Below are 19,762 nucleotides of genomic sequence, written 5' to 3' on the forward strand. Positions count from 1 at the left end.
CTTGGCCCACGTGAGCCAACGGCCGGCTCCAAGCGGACAGACCAGAGGAGCACCTGGGGAAATGACGGCTGCACCTTGGTGACACGACGGCTGCACCTTGGTGACACTGAGCCCTGGAAAACCACATCACAAGGTGAAGCAGGAGTGGACAAGCTCCTGGAAGGCAGGTCCCAGTGCTTGGGGCCCAGCACCACCAAAGGGTGTGCAAGGACTGAGCAAAATGGGTGCTCCCGTCCTGTGCTTCCAGCACCGGACCCTGGCGCCACCCCAGGACGGGCCACCTAGAGTCCCTGGGGCCATCAAACCCGGGCTGGAGCCAGGCGCCACCTGAACAGAGGCTGGTGGGGAACAGGTCACACTGCGCATCAGGGGCTACGCCCCAGTATGGCCCAGTCTGGGCTAAATCTGTGTCAGCTTATGGATCCTGCTGGACCGGGACACTCATTCCCCAATGCTGTTCCATGACAGCCAGGATGAGCCAGCAGCACTGCGGTGGCACAACCGTTGTCACCTACGGGAAACTTCCTTGAAGCTCCCATCCACTTTCTAGAGAGAAAAGAAGCAGCTGCTTTTTTGTTGTCATCACAGCGTCTCCCAGGGGAGACCAGACCCACCAACACATTCCTGGTGCTCCTCGAGCCTCTGCAACGCAGTTCTCCACCTCGAGATCCCGCATGGGACAGACCCTGAGAGCAGCGGAGTCGGAGTGGTACCGGGAGGAGCTGGGTAGATGGGGCAAAGACAGGGATGGGCCAGGGAGCGGCTGAGGTTGGAGGGGAAGCCCCAGCTGCCAGGAGCTGTTTCGTGAGTCAACATCACCAACAGAGCACAAAGGTCTGTAAAACGCGGGGTCAGGAGGAGCCCAGACCTCTGGGCCTGGGCTCCAAAGCGACACTCGACGTCTCACAGAGAGGTGAGGGGCAGACCCACCCTTCTCAGCACCCTCGTGGTGGGATCCGAACGCAAGGGACACTGAGGTGTCTTTGGCGCTGGGAGCTCCCCGTGACAGTGGCATTTAACATGCTGAACACGAGGAATACTGAATTACTCAGTGTTTCACACCAAAGCTGTGGTCAGTGCAACCCCCCCCTTCACGACCAGCACCAGTCGTGCATACTCCTGTCCCCTGCCTCGCCCTCCCAACACACCCATCTCAGTATTTAGGGAATAGATCGAAATACAAAGAAAAAAACCACGTTTCTGTTCAAAAACACATGCAGCAGTTCTCTCTGGCTCGGAGCATGGCCCCATAAAACCCTGCTAGTGCACTGGAGGTATGAAGTGCTTGGGGAAGTGAGAAGAGAGATGGAAATCAATTAGCTTTGCTGTTGAAGCCAGCAGACCGTTACAAGTGTGGCCTTAGGCGGGGCAGGGCAGGTGAGGCAGCAGGTGGTAGCGGTCTGGGGCGTACAAGGAGATCTACAGCAACCAACCAACCTCCAGGTAATTTCTTTACTCTAGGAAGCAGTTTTAAGTAAAAATACTTCCCAGGGAAAAAGAATTTTATAAATAAAGCTAATCCTTCCATGCTTTTTTACTTTAAAATAAAATAACTGGCACATCAAACAGCGCTGGCACGGCAGGACACTTTTAAGACGAACACAAGAGCTGAATGAACTGAAACAAGGATGGGGCACAGGGGGATCTTCTGCAGAAACACGACGCTATACAGCACAGCAGCGGGCTTAGTTACAGGCCCTCGCTCACGCCGCGCCAACCCTGTGGGACCGGCCACCCACCCCTCTGTACAGAAACAAAGGTGGGGAAAAGCCCCATGGCCATCGCTACGAGTCCAGGGTGAGCCAGGCACGTCCCTGGCTGGGGCGAGGGCAGCGACCCCGAGCCCGCTCCCTCGCCGTCAGTTCACCCGGCAGGCTCGGATCATGAGCAGCTGGAGGAGGATGAAGACGGGCGACATGATGAGCCCGTACCAGAGCTCCCGGGTGTGCTCCACCAGCTTCTGGCACAGCAGCATCTCAAAGACGAACTTGAGGCTGAGGATGGTGAGGATCCAGAAGAGCCGCAGCACGGCCAGGCGCTTCTCCCCGTCCTGGAAGAGCCGCACCGAGACGATGGTGGTGAAGTAGGTGCTGAGGCCGTCGGCGGCGAAGAAGGGGACGAAGACGAGCCACCAGGAGAGCGCCGCGGCCTCGCCGTCCACCTTCAGCACCAGGAGGACAGAGAAGACCAGCAGCGCCAGGCCGTGCAGGAAGATCTCGAAGGTGGCGAAGCCCAACCACTGCACCAGCTCCCGCAGGGAGAACAGCATCGTCCCGACCCCCGCGGGGACATGGGGGACCCGCGGCGGCGGGGGGGCACACACACACGTTACCCCCGGGCCCGGCGCCTCCGCCAGGCCCCCCCGGCGGCGCGGCCTGATGACGTCCGCAGCGAGGCGCCGCCAGCCGGTGGCGGAAGCGGAAGCGCAGCGGGGAGGCCGCCGCACGGTGAGGCCTGGAGCGGGGCCGGAGCCGCGGGCCGGGACTCGGGGCCGGGGCTTGTCGCGGCCCCGAGCCCCCGGCTCCGGCCCCCGGCCCTTTTTCCTCCCGTTTGCAGCGTCAGCCCCCACGAATGTCCCCGGCCACCGGCACCCCTTTAAAGCCCGGGTGGGTGTCGGTGGGACGCCGCGGCCCCACGGGAGTGTCGAGTCCCGCCTCCTCTCACCTCCCCTTGGCCGCCCGGTGTCGGTGTCTTACAGATGGCGGGACGGAAACTCCTCGTACTTTTCGGCAGCCAAACCGGGACGGCTCAAGACGCGGCCGAGAGAATTGGCAGAGAAGCCAAGCGACGCCGCTTCCAGTGCAGAGTGGAGGCGCTGGACGACTATGATGTGGTGAGTGGTGAGGCAGAGGGGTGCTCCAGGCACCTCTGGGCTTACAGCATCTCCAGCAAGCCCATGTCTCGGGCTTGGGCATCCTCCACCCTTGCTGGGACCGGCTGTGTTTCACCAGGCCCTTCCCGAGGGCAGCTTGTGCTTAACCCAGCTGAAAAGGTGTGAAAATCGAGCAGTGACTCTTGGGATGGAGCCCGTGTTTGATGACAGATGCTCGGCCGTACCCTGCAAAGCGAGGAGCGCCCAGGAGTTAAATTGTTTCATTGTCATCCGAGTATCTCACAGAGGAGATCAGACCCACCAACGTGTTCCTGATGCTTCTCAGGCCTCTGCTGAGAGTTAAATCCAGCTGGTGGCTGGTCACAGGCAGTGTCCCCCAGGGCTCAGTACTGGGACTGGTCTTGTTTAACATCTTACCTATGATCTGGATGAGGGGATCAAGTGCACCCTCAGTAAGTTTGCAGATGACACCAAGCTGGGTGGAAATGTTGATCTGCTCGAGGGTAGGAAGGCTCTGCAGAGGGGTCTGGACAGGCTGGATCGATGGGCTGAGGCCAATGCCATGAGGTTCAACAGGGCACTTGGGTCACATCAACCCCATACAGCGCTACAGGCTTGGGGAGGAGTGGCTGGGAAGCTGCCTGGTGGGAAAGGACCTGGGGGTGTTGGTCAACAGCTGACTGAACATGAGCCAGCAGTGTGCCCAGGTGGGCAAGAAGGCCGACAGCATCCTGGCCTGTATCAGCCATGGTGTGGCCAGCAGGAGCAGGGAGGTGATCGTGCCCCTGTACTCGGCACTGGTGAGGCCGCCCCTCGAATGCTGGGTGCAGTTTTGGGCCCCTCACTGCGAGACAGACACTGAGGTGCTGGAGTGTGTCCAGAGAAGGGCAGCGAAGCTGGTGAAGGGTCTGGAGAACAGGTCTGGTGAGGAGCAGCTGAGGGACCTAGGGGTGTTCAGCCTGGAGAAGAGGAGGCTGAGGGGAGACCTTATTCTCTGCAACAGAAGGAGGTTGTAGTGAGGTGGGGATCAGTCTCTTCTCCCAAGTAACAAGTGATAGGATGAGAGGAAACAGCCTCAAATTGCACCAGGGGAGGTTTAGATTGGATATTAGGAAACATTTCTTTGCCGAAAGAGTGGTCAAACATCGGAACAGGCTGCCCAGGGAGGTGGTGGAGTCACCATCCCTGGAGGCGTTCAAAAAACGTGTTGATGTAGCAGTTGTAGACATGGTTTAGTGAGCACAGTGGTGTTAAGTCAACGGTTGGACTTGATGATCTTAGAGGTCTATTCCAACCTAATAATTCTGTGATTCTGTGGTTGTAAGGAGCCGATGCTGCAGGCAGCGTGTGGGCAGCAGATGCTGCTGTAGTGCCTGCAGAGGAGGTCGTGCCCCACGGAGCTGTGGGTTTTATTCCGAGTGTGGTCTGTCTGTGAATGGGGTGTGATGTTAGCAGCCACGTCGGGACAGCTGGGACGTGTTTGTAGGCTGCTGACCTGAATTGCCTTTCCATGTTTGTGCCCACAGGCCAGCCTCATCAGTGAGCCGTTGGTGGTGTTTGTCTGTGCAACCACCGGCCAGGGTGACCCACCTGACAACATGAAGGTAGGATGCACTCCTGTCCGTGTTGCTTTCATATTCCTGGTCCAGTGACTGGATTTCTCTCCTGAAGTAGCTTGAGCAGTGGTTATTTTTGGAGGGGAGAGCTTTGGAGCAGCACCAGTCACATCTTGTGTTACTGATGGGACACGGGCAGGGAGCTGGTGTGGTTTCAGCAGCTTAAGAGCTGAGAGGGGCCCCACCATCGCAAGAGCCATGGGTTTGTGGGTGCCTCACAGAGCGTTGCCCTCCTGGCAGGGGGCAGTGCTGGCTGCTTTGAGGGGTCACCTCTGCAGAAGGCCGTGCTCCCCACTCTTGGGACTCAGCAGAGAGCAGGAGGCAGCCGGTGGGTGGGCGAGTGGGGGGCTAGGGACAGGCAGGCAGGGAAGGCTTCCTTGGCAGCAGCGTGACTCCCTGGCCATGTCCTTTGTAGATGTTCTGGCGGTTTCTGTTCCGGAAGAACCTGCCACCCGGCTCCCTCTGCCAGCTGGACTACGCCGTGCTGGGCCTTGGCGACTCCTCCTACCCCAAGTAAGCAGCTCTGCGGCTCCTTGCCTGCCCGTGACTGCTGCTCCTCAGAGCTCTCGCTGCAGGCGAGACCAGAGCAGCTGGAGAATGAAGGGGGTAAGGGGAGACAGAGCCTGACTCTAGAGCAGCAGCTCAGACAAAATGTAATTCCCACCAGCCTTGAAAATCCTTGCCCTACCAGCCCGTGTCCCTCCTAACCGCCAGGAATTGGGCTTCTGCCTGTTTCTTTCCTCCCGGTCCCTTCAAGCAGAGGCTTTGCTGCAGTGTGTCAGATGGAATTTTTCAGTCAGTTATTGCAGCCGTTCAGTCCTCCGTGTGAGCTGCAGGAGAGCCTGTGCCAATTTCAGTGGACAGAGACAACAGGAGACATGAAACATAGAGTTGTAGGTGGCAGCCAGCCCCATTGGTCCCAGTTTGATTGTTCCCATGGGCCTGAAAGAGCAGTAGTGGGAGGGATGGGAGTGTGCCTGAGCTCTGTGGGGCAGTGAGGGGCTAGAAGGAGGTGTTTCTCTGCCCGGGGCATAAGCTGGAGCTCCCTGAGTCCCTTCTGGGAGTTGGCCACAGCCCTTGTGACCCAGTAAGTGGCAGCCAGCTGCTTCTCCGAGCTGCCCCAGGGTGGAGGCATAGGCTGGGCCAGGCCCGGGGCCTGGTCGTGTGTGCTGGCTCTGGCTGGACCTGCCTCTGTGCCGCTCCAGCGTAGCCCTGGCAGCATGGGCAGGCTTCTGTAGGCAGTGCCTGCTGTCCTGCTGGAGCAGCCCTGCCCGCTGCAGCTGCCGTTATTCTCTGCTCAGGTTTAATTTTGTTGCAAAGAAGCTGCACAAACGGGTGCTACAGCTTGGGGGCAACCCTCTGCTGCCAGTGGCCTTGGGAGACGACCAGCATGACTTGGGGTAAGAGCCCAGGGGAGGGGTGGCAGGGGTGCACTACAGTTTTGTCCTTGGGCTGACGGCAGGGCTGTGTCTGCTTTACGCCAGCCTCGGGGACAGCAGCGTGCTGCTCCCACTACGAGTCTGCTCCTGTGCCCCCAGCGTGGCCAGCAGCCTCCTGCTGCTCTCTGCATGTGCTGCTCTGTGCTCGTAACTCCTGTGCCAAGACCCGGGTCGCTTCCTTCTCCAGGGTGTCCCACGACTCCCAGCATGTGCCAGGGTCCCCTGGCTCTGCCGCAATCCTGTCGGGCCCGGGGATGCTGTGTCACACAGCTGCACACCTGCAGGTGGTACAGCAGCCCGAGCTGTGCTCTCCTCGCACGGGGCAGAGGCTGTGTGTGGCGCGGGGGTCGGTGACTGCTGCGCTCGGGGGGTTGGTTGTTCTGTTCAGACATCGGTGGTGGTGCCCTGGAGAGCGGGTGAGTGTTTAGAGTGGCTGAGACAGTTTCCACACCTGAAGCTGGAAGGGAATGGCAGGGACTGGCTGCCTGTGCCGTGGAAGGGGGGCTGAGGTGGTTTCCCAGGGGCGGCCCAGCGTTGTCCAGGTGCATGGGTAGCAGCGTTCGAGCCTGGAGGGATTATGGGGGTGTCCCAGCTCTGCTGCAGCCTGAATCTTGCCCCTTTCAGGGCAGATGCAGTGGTCGATCCGTGGCTCCTGGCCTTATGGGACAAGATCCTTGCCTTGTATCCTCTCCCTCCTGGCCTTGAGATCATCAGTCCAGATGTCCGGTGAGTGCAGAGAAGAGGCAGGGACTGCTGGAGCTGGCTGGTGTGCGATGCCACGCTTCCCTGGCTGTTCCCTGGGGTGGAAATACGCCCTGCTTCGACCAGGAAGCCTCCCCACACAGCTTCTGGTGTCCCAAGTATCCCTTGGACTTCGGCCACGGGTGGCCCATCTGTCTCTTGATGGGGTGTCCCCTTGTCCCCTGGGTGTGTGTGTCAGCTGCCCTGGCAGGGTTCTGCCCATCTTGCCGTCCTGATGGGCCTCTGCCCTTGGCAGACGTGCTGAGCGTGTGTGCCCAGCCAGCCTCCCTCTGCCAGCCCTGGAGCCTTTGGAATCTCCAAACCTGGCACTCTGCGTTGTGTTCCTTTACCACAAGCCAGCTCCAGGGGACAGGGACAATGGGTGGTGGAGACGGTGGGAGACTTCAGGCCTCCCCCTGCCTCCAGCCTCTAGTGCTACAGCAGCAGAGGAGCTGTGGCATGGAGGTAGCCACACTGCATTGCTCTCCCCACAGCCTGCCCCCAAAATACATCCTGCACTACCTGGCTGAGGACTCCCCGCACCCCGATGGTGGCCTGCTCCGACCGACAGCACCCAGGGCTGTTCCCTCCGAGCTGCATCCCTTCGCTGCCCGGGTGGTGTCCAACCAGCGGGTCACGGCAGAATCCCATTTCCAGGACGTCCGGCTCATTGAGTTCGATGTCACGGGCTCAGGGATCACGTGAGCATTTCCCTGACTCCCCCAAGCTTTGCTGTGTGGGATTGGGTGTCCGTAGCCTGCCTTCCTCTTCCCCTCCCCTTCTTCAGCAATATCTGAGGCTGCAGCCCTGTGGACGTGGTCCCTGCTGCGCTGTCCCCCACCATGACAAAGTCGGGGGCGGATGGCAGTGTGGCTCCTGCCTGTGGCTCTCTTTGCCTGGGCAGCTTAGAGAGCACGATGCTGGCACCACTGGAAATCTGGCTGAGCCGTGGCCTTTCCCCGGGTGCAGGCGCCGGTGGGGTTGGTGGGGCTGTGCCCATGGCCCTGCCCTGTGGCTGCGCTCGGCAGATCCCGCTGCATCCGCAGGTTCAGCGCGGGGGACGTGGTGATGATCCAGCCCCAGAACTGCCCCGAAGATGTGCAGCAGTTCTGCCAGCTCCTGCGCCTGGATCCAGACAGATGCTTTGTGCTGAAGCCCACGGAGCCCGGTAGGTCCTGCCCACCACTGCTTTCCCTCCCTGCTGGGGCAGGGCAGTCCCCCAGCCTGGAGCTCTGCTTTTTCTTTGCCGTAGCCCTGGTTAACAGGGAGTTGGGAGTGGCTGATGGATACAGGACATCTGCCTGTCTCACAGCACGGGGGCTCTCCTTCACCTGTGGATCCCGTGTTAGGGCCAGTGTGACTCGTGGGAGGAATCCAGCAGTGTCCAGGCAGCCCCCAGTGCCAAATGTGGAGGATCCTGCAGCCACCCCAGCCCAAGACCCGAGTCAGGAAGCCCTGTGTTTCCTTGCCTGGGACGTGCAGCTCTCCCCACTCCGCCTGTGCCCCAGAGACCTACTGCAGGTGCTTCTGCAGGCACAAACCAGCACCAACAACTACAGAAACCGCTTGGAGGCCCCTTGGAGCCCTTGGTGGCTCTGCAGTCTGCATGGTACTGGGACAGTTTTCAATCCTGTCCCCTGAGAGCCTATTCCCCCTCCATCTTGCTTCTGTCTGTCACTGCTGGGATTTTTGCCTGGCAGGCAAGCCCAAGAGAAATTCAGGCTGCTCCTCGCATCCTTGGGAGAGAAGTAGGAGACAAGGACAGGCCTGACAGATGTGACACTGCTGGTTATTTCCACTGCATTGTGTGCGGGCAAGGTGGGACCCATATGGATAAAGCGTTGTCCTAAAGCGCTTCCATAAAGTAAGGGACAGCTCAACGCTGCTGACTTTCTCTGGTGCAAACCTGGGGGCTTGAAAAGGAAGCTGGGGAGCACAGGAGGGAGTTGGGGGCCCATGGGGGGAGCAGCAATGGCAGCAGCTAAAGTTGGCTCCACCAGCATGTTCATGCAACGTGTGGTGCCTGCAGGTGGCAGAGCTGCCCTTGTCTGGGTGCTTGGGGAGCACCAGAGCCGGGAGGACACCGGGCAGGCTGTGCTCGGGCATCCGGCCCCGGTGCTGCTCCTGAGCTCTCCCTGCTGCCTTACCTTGCAGGCACATCCCTCCCTGCCCTCTTGCCGCAGCCCTGCACCATCCGGCACCTGGTCACCCACTACCTGGACATCTCCTGCGTGCCGCGGCGCTCCTTCTTCGAGCTCTTGTCCTACTTCTCGACGAACGAGCTGGAGCGGGAGAAGCTGCAGGAGTTCAGCTCTGCGCAGGGCCAGGAAGAGCTGTACAGCTACTGCAACCGGCCCCGCAGGACCACTCTCGAGGTAAGGCTGGGGGAGCCTGGCAGACCCGCTCCGTGAGGGCTGTGCCACGGCATAAAGCATCCAGGCAGATGATCAGCCGTAATTTCTTCGCTAGGGAATTTAATCTACTTCACCCACTTTGTGAAGTGCCCTCGGCTTTCCACTGGTGGTTAAGACCTCCTCCAGATCCTTCTGGGCTCTGTGGTGGGCCCTGTGCTGCAGCCTGTGGGTGAGGGAAGGGCAGTGGTACCGGGTGGCTGGTGCTCAGAGGTACCCAGTGCGGTGCCTTCAGCCAAGGGCAGCGTGGTACAGCAGGGCAGGACAACCTCTGATGCCCCGAGAAGCAGGCAGGCTGCCTTCTGGGGTGTACCAGGTCTCACCCTGCCTTGGCTTTGCAGGCCCTCTGGGATTTCCCTCACACCACGTGTGCCATTCCACCCGAATACCTGCTGGACCTCATCCCTCGCATCAGACCCCGCGCCTTCTCCATCGCTTCCTCCCTGCTGGTAAGAGCTCAGCCCTTCGCGGCCTCGTGTCACGCTCTGAGCTGAGGGTCTGGCAGGGCCAGGGCTGACCGTGGGTGCCGTGTGGGCTGCAGATGTGCAGGCTGTACTCCCAGGCCCTCTGAGCACCCACAGCCCACCCGAACCCCCGCTTTGCTGTGAGCGTGTGGCACGTCAAGGTGCTGGTTGTTAACCCCAGGGCTGTGCCAGCCTCCATATTGGGGCTCTTGCCCTCCTGCAGCCCTGCCAGCGCTGGGGCTGGCCCAGTGCACCGCAGAGGTCTGGTGTCCTCGTCGTGGGGAGCAGTGGGAGGCGCTGCCGCGGAGGCTGGGAGCATCCCTGGGTGGGGCGGCCTGGGAAGGGGGAGTGCTGCTTCCTACTGCTGCCGGGAGGTGGCAGTGGGACCTGGCCCGGGTGGCTTGTGTGGCATTTGTGCTCCATGGGTTGGACAGTCCCCGTGGCTGTTGCCAGCTGGGCAGAGCATTCCTGAAGCAGCACTTCTCTGGGAAAACCTCCTTCCGTATCGGAAAGGTGTTAGGAAAGGGTATGCTCCTTTCTGTGCCTGTGTGGCTGTTTCGGGCTAGGACGAGTGTTGCAGGCGCTCTGGCAGGAGCTGGGCACAGGCTTTGTCTCTGGAGGAGACACTGGGCTCTTCCTGCAGAGCCGTGCTGGGAGTCTTCTCCTTTTCCATGGCTCCTGTCTGGACACAGGCTCACCCTGACCGGATCCAGATCCTCATGGCAGTCGTGCGGTACAAGACGCGGCTCAGCAAACCCCGCCGTGGTCTCTGCTCTACCTGGTTGGCTTCTCTCAACCCAGAGCAAGGTAATTGCTTCGACTCTGTGAGAACCCTGTGAGCTTACTGCAGCACACAGAGCTGATCCCTTGGGACCATGGTGGAGCTGTGTGCATGCTGACCACGCGCTGGAGCTGCTTGGACCCTGGGTGGAGCAACACTGGCTTGGCAGGACAGGCCGAGCTCACAGTAGCCGTCCTTCCTCGCTGCTCCCATCCTCTTTAGAGCACTGCCCTTTAGACAAGCATCCTCCAGCTTGCCCTGAGCATCCTGGGCTCCTGGTTTTCTCACCGCTGTTCGAACCTCCTGCTCCCAGTGCCAGTGTGCCGGGCTCTCCCCTGGTGGGCTGCTCCTGGTGTCCTGGAGCTGGTAGTGCTCTGACTGCTGGACACCTCCAGCCCCATAGCACCAGCTGTGGGAAGGATGGTCCTTCCTTTGAGCACATCCATCCTGTCCTGTGAAGCCTGTGTGTTGCTGCTCATCTGCTTTAACCACAAGACCCTTCCAGCTGGGTCCCCAAGCAAATGTGATAAGCTCACGGGGTCTCTCTGCTGCAGGATGGTAGAGTATTGCTCCGTATGACTCCAGGGCAAGACTGGGTCTTCTTAGAGTACCTAGATGGGGATCTTCACCCCTCCCCTGGTTCCCAGAGGAGGCAAGTTTGGCCCTCCCTTACTCGACAGACAGGTGGAGATCTCTGCTCGCCTCCACCACTGTCTTCCCTGGCAGCAGCTGTGTGAGGAGAAGGCCGTCCCACAGCCCGTGTGCTGTGAGGCTCTTGCCTTGCTCTGGGCTTCGCTCAGGTGCTTGCAGAGACAGTGCTGAGACAGCTGAAGCACTTTTCATACACATACCGTGTGCCTGTGGCACCAGGGTTGCCTCAGTGCCAGGGTGGCAGTCAGCCAGGTGCTGTCTATATCTTTGGAGCGTCCTGGAAGAGCTGGATACCTGTCCCACCTTCTGCAAGGTGTCAGAGGTGCAGTGGTGGTGGGGTGATGCTGGTTGATCTGTTTGTTTTGCAGGTGATGTCCGGGTGCCCCTTTGGGTGAAGAAAGGAGGAATGAAGTTCCCAGCTGACCCTGACACCCCCGTGATCATGATTGGCCCTGGCACAGGGGTGGCACCTTTCCGAGCAGCCGTACAGGAGCGGGTGGCACAAGGACATAGAGGTGAGGGATGGTCCTGAGAGGGACTGGGGGTGCCCATTGCTGCAGAAAGGTCTGTGTTCAGCGTATGGGAATGAGCGCCTGGGGGCTCCTGAGGGTGTGGACAGGCCCATGTTTGAGTGGGAGCAAGCTGGGTTCTGGGGCAGGCGAGGCCCAGAGCCTGATGTGTGTCGCCCGTGTGGTTATTCACGGGCTGTGCTGCAAGGCTGCTCCTCGGGTCGGGGTGGGGTCTGCAGAGGCTCTTTCTTGGCTCTCTGTGAGGGGAGAGGGGTTACGGAGCTCATCTGCTGCTGCACAAGGAGTCGTGCCTCTGCCCTTGTCTCATCTTCATTCTCCTGGCTCAGCTGTGGGTCTCAGCAGCAAGCTGAGGCTGGTGGAGGGGAACAGGCAGCCCTAGGGGGCTCTTTTTGCCCTACCTGCCCCCCCACCTCTTGCTTTTCCAGCACACAGGGGCCTCTAGTTGCCACAGGTCACTTGCCTTCATGCTCACATGTCTCCTGGCTCTTCCAGGCCAGGGCTGTCAGCCTTGGGACTCTGCCACAGGTCCCGTGGGCACCAGCAGTCCCCAGCCCTCGCAGGGTGTTCGGTCCCCCCAGCACAGCCCTTGTGCTCTGCTCTCTGCAGGGAACTGCTTGTTCTTTGGCTGCCGCCAGAAATCCAAGGACTTCTACTGCCAGGCAGAGTGGGAAGAGCTGGTGACAAAGGGCTTCCTGACACTCTTCACGGCCTTCTCCAGGGACCAGGTTAGTTCCCAGAGGAGGAAGGTGGATACAGAAGCATCTCAGGCAGCATTGATGAGACTCTGCCAGTGTTTCTAGCCCCTGTAGCTGTTGGCGTGGCCTGCAAAGGGCCTGGTGGGGTGGCACAGTGGTCAGCTTGCTCCCCCTCCCCTCCTCGGTGCTGGCCAGGATCCCCACCAGCACTGCAGTGCCGCTGCCCAGCCAGAACGTGTCTGGCTGAGTCGAGGTAGAAAGGTTGCTGGGACGGGGCTGGTGGGCGCTGGAGCAGATAAGGTGTGAGCCAGCTTTGTTTGGCTGGCCCACGTGAGTGATAAAAGGCTCCCGAGCTTCTTGGGGGGATCAGCAGGTAATAACCTTTCCTGGTTGAGTGCCACCCTCCCCGCTGTGTCCCTCTGCTGGCTGAAACTGAGGAACTTGGCCTCAGTGCCAGCTCTCCCCGAGCCTCAGCTGTGCAGGAGAAATCTCCCTGGAGGTACAAGCACCCCCACAACTCAGCCCCTCACTTCGCGCCCTTATTTCCCAAGCAGTGTCTTCGGTGGGCAGCTCTCAGCCCTTCTCGGGGCTGCAGGGCTTTTTGCGTGGCCAGAGATGCTCCGTGAGCTGGGACTGTGCTTGGCTGCCTTGCCCTGTCCCTTGGTGGCACTGAGAGCTCAGCCTGGCTTTGAAACGGAGAGGCTGGTTGGAAAGAGAAGGGGTATTTCTGGGCAGCTCAGCTGCACTGGTCCTTCTCTCCTGGTGGTGCGCATGCGTTGACATGAAGCCAGCATCTTTTATCCAGTCGCTTGTAAGGCAGGAGTTGAATGCTTCTGTGAAGGCTTTCCAAGTCTTTGATGAACAGGAGCAGCGCTGCAGAGGTTTGTTGGAGGGCCAGTCTGCCTTTTTTTCTGGTGGCTCACACAGTGAAGGGGGGATCTGCTGCTCCCTGAATCTGGAGAGCAGCCCCAGAGCCTCCTCCTGCCCTCGCAGACTCTGGAGGGGCAGGACTCGCGTCGGAGTGTGCCTCCTGGCCTCCCTGCTTTGCCTGCTCTGTGGGGCAAAGCAGTTTGTCGTGAGATTCGTCTGCCACTGAGGCCTTGCAGTGCGGTGCAGAGAGAGCCCAGGTAAGATGGGCCACGTTGGGCCGTTGTACCTGTGGCTCTAGGAGACACCACAGCCGTTAACTTGTCAAAAAACTTTGTTTCCAAAGAGCCTGGCGGGAGCTGGGGAGCTCCATAGCTGAGCAGGATTTCCCTCCTTTCTCCGTAAGGTCCCCTTTGCAGTGACCTTCGGTCACGTCACGCCCGCCCCGTGGTGCAGACGGGTTGATCCCAGCCTAATGCGGCTGTCACTAATTCTCAGCAGGATGCCCTGGGGTTTAGTTGAGACGTGACCCGAGTTTGTCACTGGGGTGCTCTGGTTTCTAGGTAGCTGCAGGTCCTTAAATGACCTGCTTGGAGCCCCAGCCTCACTGGCAGAGCCTCTGTCAGCACTTAGCTGATTAATGTTAATGATGCTGAGCTACTGCCTGGCTGTGTTGGTGCTTGCGACGGGCTTGCTTGCCTTCTGCCTCGCCGGCGGCTGGGTCGGAGCGGTGGAGCCGTGCCCAGGGGAGACCTGACTCTCCAGTGGAGCTGCGTGGGACCTGCTGACCGCGTGGTGACCAGCTCTGGGGACAGCTGGGCCTGGCACTGCTTGGGGTCGTGCCCACGCCCACCTCCGGACGGCCGCGGGCAGGGAGCCCGAGCTGCAGCAAGAGCCTCGTTGCCTTTGGGGCTGGACAGGAGGGAGGAGGACGCGGGGAGGAGGCTGCACCCACGGCTCCGCTCGCTGCTGTGCAGAGCCCAGCATGGTGGGACGTGCGGCAGAGGGCCTGGCCTCCATCACAGTGTCACCTTTGTCACGGAGGAGCCGTCAGGCCCGCGGTGAATTCAGGCACGTTGGCAATGGTGTTCCTTTTGGGCAGGAGCCAGGGCGTAGGCAGTTGCTTGGATGTGTGAAGTCTTGTGGATTAACCCTTTGGGAACTCTCTGTGGTTGGGCAACGCTGTGCCAAAAGCCGGTCACATGCAGTCCCTAAGCACAGTGGAGGGGCAGGGAGCGGGACCGAGGCCATCCCTCTGAGCTTTCTGCCCTTCCAAGGTGTTTCAGGTCTCCAGCAGGTGGCAGGGATGGGACCAGCAGCCAGGAGTGTGGGGAAGGGTCTCTGCCCCACAGCAACCTTGGTATGGGGGGGGGGGGGGGGGGCACAGATCCACCTCTGCCCATGCTGGGAGAGGAGAGGGCGGGAGGGGAGCCCTCGTGGGGACTCCCCAGCTCATGGCCCTGGCTGTTCACCCCAGAGATGGAGCAGGCAGGGGGCAGCCGAAGGACTTGGGGGGCTACTTGGGGCACATTCCCCACCAAAGCTCCTGCACCCATCTCCCACCAACCCATCCCAGTGCACTGACACGAGGTGTGACGATCCCCTTCCCTGTGCGATAGTTGATCCAACTGTTTCTCCCAGTGCCCCCTGCTTGGGGGGGTGGGGGGGGGCTGCACTGCCCCCAGCTCTCACAAACAGCCCCTGAGAACAGTCCCCAAGGCCCAGGCAGGCGTGCTGGAGCTGGGGCTGGGGCTGCTGCCAGGGCTGGGGGCTCAGCACCGTGTTTCCCTGCAGGAGGAGAAGGTTTATGTTCAGCACCGCATCCGGGAGAACCGAAGGCTGGTGTGGGAGCTGCTGAGCAGCAGGAACGCTCGTGTCTACCTGGCTGGGTGAGCGAGAGGTCTTCGCGGAGGGATTGAGGGAGCAGACGTCACTGCTTCTCCACCTCCCTGGAGACGTTCCTGCAGAGGGCCCAGCTCGTTCCTCCTCTCCCTATGTCCTGCTCCGCAAGCCCTGGGCCGAGAGGGATGTTTCTCACTTTCCCTGTGCTCCAGCTAGGAGGGACAGTGCTGGAACCGTGGTAAAGCTGCGGCAGCCAGCCCTATGTGCTCCAGCTGCCAGTGCCCGTGACCAGTGTCACCTGCCAGCGGGCTGCCTGGCCTCTGACCCACAGCAAATCCACACACAGGAGAGCCTCGGCCTCTCCACAACCCTCTCCTCCAGCAGGGCTCAGTGAAACTGGAGGAAAAGGCTTGTGCAGTTCCTGTGGCTGCTCGGGTGGGCAGAAGGCCTTTAGAGTACGATATACCAAAGCTCCACCGGTGCTGGGGCTCGTCAGCAACAGCTTTTGGGACCCTCAGCCCATCCTGGCTGGCTCTTTGCACCCAAAACTGCCTTCCTGGGGTAGGGAGAAGCCATGTTGCACCACAGCCCAAAACGTGGGCTCTGGCCTTTGGAGGCAGAGCGTCTGCAACTTCCTTCCTAGCTCTGTGGCTCTTTTCCTGGGCAGAGCCCTTAACCTTCTGCCCTAGTCGCTGCCTGCGTGGCAGGGAGGAGGCTGCTCACCCGCTGCCCGGGGCGAGCGTTGTGAAATGGTCTGGGCTCCTCGAGCTGACGAGAGGCTGGCGATGGTGTTTGTCGTGCACCCCGTGACCTGGAAAGCGCTGTGCCAACCCCTGCCTTGCTGTCTCACAAGCAGCGATTGCAGGAGGCTCTTTCCTGCCTGTCGCGCATGAGAGCAGGAACTTCCCCAGTGCCTGACAGGCAGACTGGCCTCGCTGCATTCCTGGGAGAAGGAGGTTTTTGTTTGCTGCCCGGGAAGCGGAGGCCAGACTGCCCGCTGCCCCTTGCGTGCTGCTGCACCAGCGCTGCTGCTCGGTCTGGCGTGCCTCGCCATGTCACAGGGCTTCCTGGGGCCCTTAGCCCAAACTGGTGATTCTGACCCATGGAGCTGGGGGTTGGGTTTGGTTTCACCCATCAAGCTGCACTTGGGATTTGGGGTTGTGCCTCCATCCGCAGCCCAAATGCTGAGACCGTTGGATGGCTGTTGGGTGACCACTGGGCATAGTGTCTCCTCCTTCCATCCTCTTTGCTGCTTTCTGGTGCTGATGGAGACACCCTGGGGGCTGCCATAAAAGAATCGGTGTCTTGGAAAAAGCAAGGCCTGCACAGCTCTCCCCGTTGCAGGATTTTGCAGTGGCCATGAGGATCGTGTTTTGGACATCAGGGTTGCTCCAAGACCCATCTCGCTGGTGTCACTGTCCCTGGCATAGGGTGACCCTCAGCCCCGATCACATAGGTGGGATCTGAGACCCTCGTCCTCCTTGTACAATTGGCAACTGTCCTGTTTGCAGCGGGCCCTTTCCCACCCCTCCTGAAAGCCCACACCGTGTGTAAAGACACCCAAGGATCACAGTGCCCCTCCCTGGCCCGCAGACTGAACTGCCAGCGGGATGCCCAATGGGAAAGTGCAGGTGGGCTAGCCTGAAAATAGCCTTTTTGTCCCATAAAAATAGTATTCACAGTTCCAGCCACACTCAGAGAAGGATGGGGGAAATGAATCCTGGGCTGTGGGTCCTGGAGCAGTGGCCCTGGGCCGTGCAGCACGGTGCGTCTGCCTGCCCTAGCCTTGCTGGCTGGGGCAGGGTCTGAGGAGCCAGGGCTGGATCTTCTCTATGATTGTGCCCAGCCTATCTCACCCAGGGGCAGAAAGGTTGAAAATGTCTCCCTTTATCTGCAAAAGAAAGATATTTGACACGCTTTCTGTCACAAGCCAGGCTTCATTATCTTGCGCTTGCATATTACTGCCTGACTCAGAAACAATACGACTCTTCCAAAAAAAGAAGACCTCCTTTCTGTGTATTTTGGGACATTAATCAGCTTCAAACGCAAGTCAGAATTCTGCCTTGTTCTTGGGAAACAGCAAGGACGTTGCCAGATGCTCGTGCCAATTGGAACAGCCTGGGAAATTTTTTATTAGATATTTTTTGTCGCACCGTTCATCAAATGGAAACTCTCCAGGAAAAAGTCTGAATTTCTGATTTCCCCTAAGAAATAGTTGCACTTGGAAGTGTTGAATCCTGTTCGGGTATTTTCTACATGGGAGCTTGTGTCTTCTCCACTGCTTGTGATTTTGAGGTTTGAACTGGCTTTGGGTGACAAATGTCGCCATCCAAACAGTCATTTCAGGGTCCTTGAAAGAAGGCAGCGGAGCGGCTGCTCCTTCGCAGCAGCCGTCTTACCCAGCTCAGGATCAGGCTGTTTTACATTGAATGTTTCCCGAGATGAAAGGACAGGTTCCTGCCCTCCTGCCGACAAATTACGACTCACGCACATTCCCTGTGTCCATCTAATGAGGGTGATGGGAAATGGAGCAATACTGGGGCCAGAGTTAAGGCTGCTGAGCTGGGATGCTCCTTCGCTGGGGACGTGGCCACGTCTTTCCCTGCAAATGCCAGCGCTGCAAAGCCCCGTGTGGATAACGGTGCTGCTCTCCAGGGGGTGGCACGAGCTGCCTCGTGAAGCCTGTTGTGTGTTCAGTGCCAGGCAGCCTGTGTGGCAGCGTGAGGCAGGTTCCCACCGCCCCGGCTGTGTGCTGGGGGTGGTGGGTTGGGCCGCAGGGACCCCTGCCCCGCCGAGGGGCTGCCTCGCCAGAGCGCTGGGGCTGCAGGTGTACCCCGGGTTTCCCTGCGTGCCCTCCATCGCAGCACCGCCTGCTCTCTTTTCCAGGAATGCCAAGCAGATGCCAGCGGCGGTGGCTGAAGCCCTGCAGTCGGTGTTGCAGCTGGAAGGTGGCTTGTCACCCTCTGAAGCAGAGGAGCATTTAACAGCCCTGGAACGGTCCCAGCGCTTCCAGTCTGAAACCTGGTCGTAAGCCTGGCTCCCTGCCTCCCCCTTCCCCACGAACTCTGCCCGAATAAAGGAGCCAGCAAAATGATCCGCCTCTGGCATCATCCTTGGGCTGAGATTTTTCCCAGCCAGGACAGGGGCCTGGTGGAGGGGATGGATGTACCCAACCAGCCCTTCCCTGATGGCAACAGTGTCACGGTGGGCAGCGGGAACCCATCTCCTGGGGCTGTGGGTTTGGCGTGGGTAAAGCCTGGCTCCCCGTGCCCACATCCTGCCAGCACAGAGGCGAGAAGTCTCCGTGGTGGGACGCTGCTGGCTGGCTACTGCGTGGGACCGAGCTGCCGTCCCACGTGCTCCGGCTCCTGGGGTCCCCGTGCTGGGGGAGCAGCACCCACAGGCACTGCTGGAGCTGCAGCGTTGGCAGCGGCCGTTGTTTGTGGTAGGACCCAGAGGAAGTGAGCTGTTGCATGGGAGTCTCTCCGCCCTGGCATTAGTCAGCGGCAGCAGCCCTTGCTGCAGGAGGCTGCCTTGACAGACCTGTTCCCCCTGTCTCCAGTGGCTGAGGCCAGCGGGGATGGGCGCAGGAGGAAGCTTCAATCCCTCCACCTTTGCTACCAGTTTGTCTTCCTGAGCCTGCTTGATGCCGAGGTCCGAGCTCCCCGAGGGCCAGTTCCCATTGAGTTACCCACTTCCCTGAGCACCTGCTCTGCTGGACCCATCCTCCACTCCACCCTGGGAGCCTCTTCCAGCTGGGGCCAGGTGAGCCGGCAGCCTCCAGCCCTTTCCCTGGCAGCCTCAGGGCCGTGTGCCCTCCTCCTGGCCTTGCCAGTGCCCCAGTGGGGCCAGTGCCACTACCTTCTTCCCCCAGTTCAGCGAACTCGGTGCTGCTGTGTAAATAGCAATTAGGGCCCAGGGCATGAATCAGCTGGGGACAGTCCCTAGGAGCAGGCTGGGACAGGAAGGGACAGCGGTGCCACACCACACCTGTGACCCAGCCACCCTCCCACACGCCGAATCATGGCGTCCTGCCCGGACAAGCAATGCCCTGGGGCATCGCTCCAGCTGTGACACTGCAGTGACTGGAACTGGGGTGCTTTTTGGGTGTCCCCACCCCGCTGCTTTGCCAGCGCTGCAAGGAGCTGTTGCACTTGCAGACCCCGACTGGGCTAGGTGTCCCCACACCCCAGGGGACAGCTTGGGGGGCTAATGCAGAGCTGCTGCATGGTTGTCATCATGCTGGTGACACCGTCCCCTTGCATGGGGCACTATCCAGGCTACATTCTTCCATCCAAACCCTCCAAGCTGCTTATGGGGTGCAGCAAGGCGAACTGGCCCAGTGCAGGGACTGATCTGGGGGCAGGGGTGAGCTGGTGGGGGGGCTGGACTGGGACAGCACAGGGCGCATGCTGATGTGCTGGACTGGGGTGCAAGCTGGGGGCCTGAACTGGGGTAGCACAGGGCCCATGCTGCCATTCCCCACGGGCAGCGATGTGGGAGTGCTGGTCGCAGAGGTGGCTCCATTTTTGCTGGGCGAGGAGAAGAGGCGGCCGTGGGCCCAGCTCCTCCCCGGCTCCTGCAGGAGCTGATTGGCGCGGGCATGGCTGCCTGCCCCGGGCTGCCTGCATTTGAGCCGCTTCCAGAAGCTGACAAACCAGACTGGTTGAAGGCAGGCTCGGCCCCAGCCCTGCCTGGCCCACAGCAGGCAGCAGCTGCCTGCACGGGTGCCTGCCACGCCTGTCCCCCTTGCCGGCACGGCGGGCAGCGCCTGGCAGCACCCAGCTCATCACCCTCTCCTCTGGACAGTGGCAGGTCAGTACTGCGTTGGCGCTGGGGAGGAGGAAGAGGAGGAGGCCGAGGAGGAAGCGGCTGTTGGATGCTTATGGTGA

The 19,762-nt window shown here is 60.3% G+C and overlaps 2 protein-coding genes across 4 annotated transcripts; one reads left to right on the top strand and one right to left on the bottom strand.

Annotated features, from left to right (window-relative positions):
- Positions 1-1,510: 1,510 nt before the first annotated feature.
- Positions 1,511-2,332, bottom strand: TMEM203 (transmembrane protein 203). Its single transcript, XM_009954131.2, has one exon. The coding sequence runs from the start codon at positions 2,267-2,269 to the stop codon at positions 1,859-1,861; it is 411 nt and encodes a 136-aa protein (XP_009952433.1). The 5' UTR covers positions 2,270-2,332; the 3' UTR covers positions 1,511-1,858.
- A 215-nt stretch (positions 2,333-2,547) lies between these two features.
- On the top strand, positions 2,548-17,964 carry NDOR1 (NADPH dependent diflavin oxidoreductase 1). 3 transcript variants are annotated; one of them, XM_086475495.1, is made up of 15 exons: positions 2,548-2,606; positions 2,699-2,833; positions 4,360-4,437; positions 4,865-4,962; positions 5,751-5,849; positions 6,513-6,614; positions 7,124-7,330; positions 7,676-7,797; positions 8,784-9,004; positions 9,382-9,489; positions 10,197-10,311; positions 11,305-11,451; positions 12,073-12,191; positions 14,823-14,917; positions 17,757-17,964. In XM_086475495.1, exons 2-15 carry the CDS (start codon positions 2,699-2,701, stop codon positions 17,899-17,901), a joined length of 1,791 nt encoding a protein of 596 aa, XP_086331621.1. In that variant the 5' UTR covers positions 2,548-2,606; the 3' UTR covers positions 17,902-17,964. The 3 variants fall into 3 exon arrangements, with proteins under 3 accessions (XP_086331621.1, XP_086331622.1, XP_086331623.1); XM_086475496.1 differs by lacking the exon at positions 5,751-5,849; XM_086475497.1 differs by lacking the exon at positions 14,823-14,917 and having other exon boundaries at positions 17,757-17,828.
- Positions 17,965-19,762: the final 1,798 nt, after the last annotated feature.

The sequence above is a fragment of the Leptosomus discolor genome, chromosome 19 (genome assembly GCF_034619465.1).
Source record: "Leptosomus discolor isolate bLepDis1 chromosome 19, bLepDis1.hap2, whole genome shotgun sequence".
Taxonomy (NCBI): Eukaryota; Metazoa; Chordata; class Aves; order Leptosomiformes; family Leptosomidae; genus Leptosomus; species Leptosomus discolor.

Coding starts and splice junctions, on each gene's coding strand:
- TMEM203 (XM_009954131.2), bottom strand. CDS start 2,269: ATGCTGTTCTCCCTGCGGGAGCTGGTGCAGTGGTTGGGCTTCGCCACC.
- NDOR1 (XM_086475495.1), top strand. CDS start 2,699: ATGGCGGGACGGAAACTCCTCGTACTTTTCGGCAGCCAAACCGGGACG. Junction 4,963..5,750: donor GGCGACTCCTCCTACCCCAA/GTAAGCAGCTCT, acceptor TTCTCTGCTCAG/GTTTAATTTTGTTGCAAAGA. Junction 9,005..9,381: donor CCCGCAGGACCACTCTCGAG/GTAAGGCTGGGG, acceptor TTGGCTTTGCAG/GCCCTCTGGGATTTCCCTCA.